A 7,500-nucleotide genomic window follows, 5' to 3' on the forward strand; every position below is an offset into this window, starting at 1 on the left:
AGGCAGGCGCTGCAGGTCCAAAGCCCATTACTCTTTGATCCACCTTGGGTCTGAGTTGGGATTGGTGCTGTCTAACCTGTGTGAATAGTCCCATTTCTACAAGGGAAAGTGTTTTGTGGTGGAAAGCACCTTCTTTAGGTGTTGGTGTTTTTTGTGTTTTTGAGAACCAGCTGGTAGTGGATGTCATGTTTGAGGTACCTCTTCCCCAGAAAATGATCTTGTTGAGTGTTGGTAGTAGGGAAGTCTTCTCTCCATCCTTACACTCTGTAAGGCAAAAGACAGGAGGCAGTCTAGATGCAGCATCACTCAGAGATGGGGGACCTGGGGAGTTCCGAACCAAAGATTTCTCCTGCATATTGAAATGCAAGTGCAGTGCTTGGAAAGCAGTCCTGAGGTCAGCAGGAGAGGCAGCTGAGGGCAAGACTCCGGCCAGGGCAATTAATTTCTACCAGACAGTACAGTGGTATACTAATTGTTTTTGTATAAAAGTAGCTCTCCCATCCTGGGAGAGCAGTGATGAGAGGTGAAAAATGCCAAGAGTGTGAACTAGGAGTAGTTCTAGGGCTGCCCTTGATCCTCACCACCTGTGGAGCATGTCTCCCCCACCCCTCCCATTTCTCCCCCTTTCTCCTGCTTGTTCTCACTGGTGCTCACTAATGGAGCTTGTTGCTTCTGCTGAAACGGGGGGGGGGGGGGGGGGGGGGGGGGGCAAGAGTCTTCTGCTGCTCCAAGGGATAGCCAGGGGAAATGCCTGGTGCTACAGTGATCCCTGTTCTTTTTCACTGCCCTGCTTCTTTCCTGCCATTGGGAAAGCACTCTGACTTTCTCACCTAGGCACTAGTGCAGACTGCAGTTTGTTCTGAGTTTAGGTACAGACCAGATTTATTAAATAGCACTTCTACACGTGTGCCCTGCTATACAGCTCAACTGTAGGGATTGATTTATTTTTCCAGCAGCAGCTCGTGTGTCCAGGTAGCTTACAATTTTCCAGGGAAAGGTGTGGTGTGGAGGTCGGTTTGTTTCTGGTCAATTCTGTCATGGCACTTTTATTTTACATGGTTGAATGTGCACGTATAGGGAATAAATTTCTTGAAAGAAGCAGATATTTCTTCCCTGCAGAAAGTAACATCTGTTTTCCTGGACAATGCAGCCAGGATGAGAACATAAGACCAGCAGATACAGCCAAGTTCAGGTTTTAGTAGTTAGTTAAACACTAAACTAGCCTGGGTTTTGTTTTCTTGTTTTTTTTTTTTAACCAACGGCTGTAAAATGTATCTGATCATTCTTTGCTGAATTGCAGAAGGAAATGGTTAATGTTTGTGTATGTTGCTAAACAAGATAAGATGCACCTGCAGTCTGAATTCCCATCTTGGTCATGAATGCAGTCTGTATCTTTGCAAACTAATCTGTTTAATCAAATATTAAGTTTTATTCAAATTCAAAAAGAAACAGACAGTGAATTGTTTTCCTGCATGATCTTTCTTTGTCATGCATCCTCTTTGCATCTCAAGAAAAATAGCCTTGTTCAGTCACAAAACATTTGCATAGATCAAAATTGAAGCACAACAGCAGTTTGTGTGCTGTTAAGACATCTGTAAAGGTGAAGAAGTTTAGCGTGTTCTCCCTGGCAGGAGGGCTTGGAAACATTAGTGCAACTTTCTACAATTTTATTTATATTTAAACAGAATTCCCATCCAACTGGAATAAGTTTCAAAGTCCCAATATGCAAAGGCTATAATTAGTGAATTACAACATTTTGAAATGAGGAGTTATTACATCTGACTAGAATTAAACTAATTAAACTTAAATAAAAAAAAATAATAATAATAAAAAAGAGAGCTTGTACAGCAAGCTTGATAACTCTGTGCTGTTGGTAAAACCTGGGCCATGAACAAATGCTTTGCAGCCACCCAGCCCTTCTTTGGAGGGACTTGAAGATGCTCTGAGATCTGGTTATTTGGAGCTTTGCTGATTAAAAGTACCTGAGGTGTAACTTAAGGAGCAGCTTGGCTTTGCTGCTCCAGATTTTTTTTTTTTTACCTGATACAGCCTATTCTTACCACTTCTCCTTCAGCTCAGTGCATGCGTGGGCTAGAAAAGCCTGTTGGAGCATTTGTGGGGGCTCAGGCTGAGAGTAACAAGAGTGAAAGATCTTTTCTGCTGAAAAATATTTTCCGCAAAAGAGGAGCATTACCTAGGAGGAGGATTGAAGTGCAAATGAATCAAATGCTGTGCAGTGCCACCCCTGTGCTTCTCCTGTTAAAACACATGAGAGCATATGTATGTTTTGTCCCCATATGTTTTGTTCCCAGTCTTTTACTTCATATTTCTTAGGGCTTTGCCATTTTTCTGCTGCTGCTGCTGTGTTAGGTGAGGCAACGTTGTACTGTGTAAACCCACAACTCTGAGACTCTCAGGTTGTTTGAACACCGCTTTAGGTTCAGCTGCAGTACACTGTTCCTCTGATCTTTTATGTTCCTGAGCAGATGTCTTTCATTAATTTATGGATTTATCATCTTTTCTTTCTCTCCTTTTTTTTTCCTTTCCTTTTTTTTTTTTTTTTTTTTTACACCTGGCAGCTGGCTCAAGTTTCAGCAGTTATTGTCTATTTTGCATTACCCATAGAATTGAATGTCATCTGTCTTCACAAAGCTATAGCTAAGAGAATTGAGGCAAGCCACACGAGCTGCTGGGACAGAGCTTGTTTGCGTTCCATTCGGCACCCCTCCTCCCTTTACCTCCTTAATATTTATTTGTGCTCGTTTTCTTTCCTGGCCTTGAATGGGGCTTAGCTCGTGTTCGGTACAGCTGTATGTTTACTGAATCTATTTCATCATGAGTCATTGTGCGTGTGTAAGTATCCTGGAAACAGCTAGTGCTTTCTTGGAAGAACAGTTGCTTTTCAGCCCAAGCACTTAAAAAGGAAATTAAGCAATTGGTCAGTTTAGTTGGTTGTTTTTTGTTTTTTGTTTTTTGTTTTTTTTTTTTCTGAAATAGCAATGGGTTATCTTATTCTTAGCTCTTAAGTCTGTCATTAACTATTTTTTGCTAGATTATTACAGATCATATCTTTTATCACAGTAAAGCGTTAACCTTAGGATCAAGATATACAGATTTGTTGCATATTTGATATTGCTTTAAGGCTGCCAAGTGCTTAAGAACAAGTATAATTTTAATAAAAAATGGATTTCTGGGAATTTGAGTCTCAGAGCATCTTTTAATACGTGTTTCATTCAATATCAATATCCTCTGGCATTAGAGCAGAAAATATTTAAAAATCCTAAATGCAGAAGGAATCCAAATGCTTAGACAACTGTCTAATATGCTTAAATCCAGCAAATATGAGAGAGGTTTTTTTAAGTTTAAGTCCACCCTTGAGCTTGCATTGAAAGAGAATATACACCAAACCCGATGTTAACATGTTGTCGGCATCAGAGGAATTGCAAATTAAGGAGACTCAGGATTACCTTTTTTTTCTCTCCTACTGGAGTTCCCCTTTGGACCCCCACTTTCTTGAAAGGATCGCATAACAAAATGGATTTCTGGCATAGAAGTTTTGGTTTGTCTAAAACTCTTATCACTAAGCAATAGGTGACAGCTTGCTACTATTATTTCACTTACGTATTTTGACAGATGGCACTGGAGAGTATAATGCTCTTTTAGACTTCTCTATCAGTCTAATGGAGGTAACTGGAGGTTCTTTCAACTCTTCTCTTGGCACAAGAAGTATGTCAGTCATAAATTATCTTCTTTGTAATCATTAAGCATCTAAAACAAAATGCAAGTTCAGCTGAGCCATTTTCCATGTACTTCCAGATAATAAGAGGTTTTTAAACTAATATTGTCAATGCCTTTTTTTTTTTTTTTAATGCTACACTTTTATAATCTAAAAATGAACCTTGTAACTGAAATAAAGGGAGAGGGTTTCAGCAGATTTCAGGAATTAGAGAAAAAGGAATTTTGCTGAAAAAGCCTAGCTAATCATCAGTAGGCTGCTGATAAAAATTAGTCTGGGTTTCCCGTCTCCAGGCCTGGAGTGGGATGTTCTGTGCTGACGTGCACCCGGCTGTGAGGCAGAAGAGGCACCTTGGCTGCAGCGCATCTGTCAACTCGGTTGACCTTCCCCCTGTAAGGTGTGAACTGAGCGAAATTTTCAACAATTGTGTTTAGGATAAACAGTCCTTAGAGAAGCTTATGGGAAGAACCCTTAATTGACCTTGTGGGGGCCACATTGATTTTCTCCACGTGCATCTTCATTTCTGATAAATTATAAAGCCATTAATTTGCTGAGGAAATGGCAGGGCCAGCCTGCGGCACAGATGTGACCAGAGCCGTCCTAGCACGCAGTTCACAAAAGGGAGCCAAGAAGCTGGGAGAAAAATCAGCAAGCCGAGATTGTTATGGTTAGCTTCACATTCCCTTGGGAACTCTTTTAGTTGCTTCTGTTTACAGATCTAAAAGGTAATGATGTTTCCAGGATAAATAGGCTGCCTTATAGGGTAAGTGGCCATTTATTGATCTGCTAGCCCACACGTATTGATTGGTTAGCCCTAAATACAGCTCCCTTCTCCAAGGAGTTAACTGTGTAAATCAGGAGGCGACAAGTTTGTGGCAGAGGGATTCAGCGGCCAAGGGGCTCTGCCTACTACAAATTTCACTTTGATTTGCAGGGCAGCCACTGGGGCAAAGCAACAGCAGGACTAGAGAAAGCTGCCCAAGGTGTTAAAATTTATCAACACAAATGGAACAGGTGAAATGTGCTGCCTGCGTAAAACTACACGAAATCATAAAGTGCCTCTTATCACCTTACATGCATTGGTTTTACTGTGTGCAAGCAGCACAACAGCGAGAGGAAAAGAAACTTTAGCTGGCATTGCAAAGGAGAAGGAGAAAAAAGCTCCCGATAAGTTTTCTGCGGCACATGCTCCCTGCATTTGTTTCCTTAGCAACAAGTGAACGTACATATGGTACACAATCCGTAAACTTGCAAGGTCCCTGAGACCCAGCACCTAAACTGATAGGAAACACAGGGTTTAAGTTACATGGCCTCTCATCCCACGTCTACCTTTTTTACAGAAAATTACGGTGCAGCAGTTCAAATACTTTCTCCTGCAGTCTGGGGAACTGTAGAGTGTTCAACGGAGCACTTTGCTATCTCTGTGCATTCAGAAACAGCTTTCTCAAGAAAAGAATTTTCCTTTACTAATTCAATCCTACATGCAGGAAGGCTTGTCACCGAATCACTTGAAAAAGGCCAAGCTCATGTTCTTTTACACCCGGTACCCAAGTTCCAATATGCTGAAAACATACTTCTCAGATGTAAAGGTAAGAAAATCTCTTCCCCCCGCCCTGCTCTTTCTCCTTACTGCATGCTGAATTTTCTCACAAAATGGTACTGTTTTATCATGTTAGAGATTAATAATATTTCTGGGTATATAAAGGTTACATCCTGACTTAATTCACTCGTTCTTCGTGTTGAGGTGTACTCTGCTTGTGCCTGGATGAGGAAAGATAATGTTTCTAAATTAAAAAAAAAAAAAAATTGAAATTTTAGAGCAAAGTAAGGATAATTATTACAGTAAATTAAAGGGTCTTCATTATATATCCTAATAAAAAAAGGAGATTTTTGTGGTGTTAGAAATGTACTTCCAAGAACATTTTGAAGCAGTTCTCAAGTGCTCCCTCATTGTTTCATTTCGGTTGGTTTCCTCATATTTGTGCTTACATAAGCAGAGTGTAGAATCCCTTTCTTTCTGTCAGAAAGAAACAGTACATTGAAATTCTCCATGCAGAAGCTGCTTAAAAACAAAAGTGATGATTGTCTCTTATTTACAACTTAATTTGTTGTTGATGCAGAGTACACTGAGCATAAGGAGGATGAATAAAGTGACAGATTCAGGCCACATTATTCAAATGAGGATATGAAAGCTGTCGACATACAGCTGCATCCTCCCTCATTCTACAGAATATTAGGACCTCCTGATTTTTTTTCTAAAAGTAATTGTTCCTTCACATCAACTTGATTTTGTGTTAATCATCTAAGTTTTTTTTAAAAAAACACATAGATTGTGTTTTAATGATTATAATGGTATGCATGGTGTCATTATCCAAGTAACTTTATAAACATTACATTAGCTTAAATTAGTTTGTTACATATCGTACCCCCCCCCCCCCCCCGCATGTCCTGCCCCAAATAAATTACAGAAATCCTTCTTTTAATCACTTTTTGGTTATGGGTTTTTTCAGTCTTAGTTGAAGATTATCCCACAGGTTGTGAACTTGGCCCAGTTTCTACTGATCAGTTTTCTTTGGTCAAGTTTCTTGGCAGTTTTTCCTTTTTTTTTTTTTTTTTTCATTTAATGTTGCTTGCACATCTCAATACACTCCTGCCCCTCACAGCCGTGTCCTTGGAGGTTCCTCTATTCAATGCCATGTGCTGAGCGGATGGTGACAACATTTATAAAAAGGAGGGGGGAAGCAATACAGGCACTTCCTAGGCTAAATGGCTGGTCAAGAATCATTAAACACACACAAAAAAAGCTGCAAATGGCGCAGCGGGCCAAGTGGAGGGTTTGCTCTCAGAGTGGATCCACCTGGAATGGAAAAATTGGAGGGAGCGTTTCAGGCAACGCTGCTCCGATGAGGTGCCACAGGCAGATGTAGAGCTGGCAGTGCTGCTCAGAAGGGTCTGCTCTGGGGCTACCCTGTGGCTTTGCCCCTGCAAGTTCATGCAGCCAGGTGTGCTGAAGTGGGGATATTTTTTTGCTGGTGTTTCTGCTTTATTTCCACTTTTTAAGTAGATCTGCACTTGTGTGCACACAGTGGCTTTGTCTTCTGACAAAGTGGTGTAAAATACAGAAATTTACTTTAGTTGCACCAAACATTTATACAGCACCAAGAGAAACCCAAAAAGGCATTACAAACCACCAGTGTGGGATGGAGTCATTTGTCTGAAAGTGAATGCAGTTACTCCCCTGGGGACACGTGACAGCCACACATGGTCAGCAGCACCACAGAACCAGGGATGTAAATATCAGATACACTAATCTTTTCTTGAGCTTTGCCATACCTTTAAATGCTTCAGTGTGCTTAGCATGTGTTTGCAGTTTCTAGAGCCAAAGGATGCTCCCCGTTTAGCCCACGTGCGGTCCCATTAGCTTCACCCCTCCTTCTCACGGAAGCGAGAGGACATAATTTTGCTTAAATGGAGCCAGAACGTCCTTGTGGTTTAAGCAGGTGTCCCCTACCAGTGCCGATGGGGACAACTGCTTGCCACTGGAACGCTCTCATCCATGAGCTGAGAACACATATGTAAATAGGTACCCTAATGAGACGTTTCCATGTGCTGCACTGGCCAAATGTTTGGTTCTGAAGATTGTGGCTATATTAATAAAGATGTATGCATAACGTGTAATACTTGAAGCAATTGTATTTAATTTCATTACTAATTGCCCTTAAAAATGAAAAGAAACTGTATTAGCACAGTGATTTATTTCAGAA

General features: G+C 40.9%; 1 protein-coding gene and 1 long non-coding RNA gene across 4 annotated transcripts in view; one reads left to right on the forward strand and one right to left on the reverse strand.

Annotated features, from left to right (window-relative positions):
* Positions 1–7,500, reverse strand: part of LOC136359509 (uncharacterized) — a 515,416-nt gene that overhangs the window by 32,063 nt on the left and 475,853 nt on the right. The window lies entirely within an intron of this gene.
* The window catches only part of PROX1 (prospero homeobox 1), a 49,880-nt gene that overhangs the window by 11,010 nt on the left and 31,370 nt on the right, over positions 1–7,500 (forward strand). For all 3 annotated transcript variants that reach the window (XM_066316178.1, XM_066316179.1, XM_066316180.1), the window contains one exon: positions 5,218–5,325. In XM_066316178.1, the coding sequence (XP_066172275.1) occupies positions 5,218–5,325 (108 nt within the window). The remainder of the gene's footprint in view (positions 1–5,217; positions 5,326–7,500) is intronic.

Source organism: Sylvia atricapilla, chromosome 3 (genome assembly GCF_009819655.1).
Source record: "Sylvia atricapilla isolate bSylAtr1 chromosome 3, bSylAtr1.pri, whole genome shotgun sequence".
NCBI lineage: Eukaryota > Metazoa > Chordata > Aves > Passeriformes > Sylviidae > Sylvia > Sylvia atricapilla.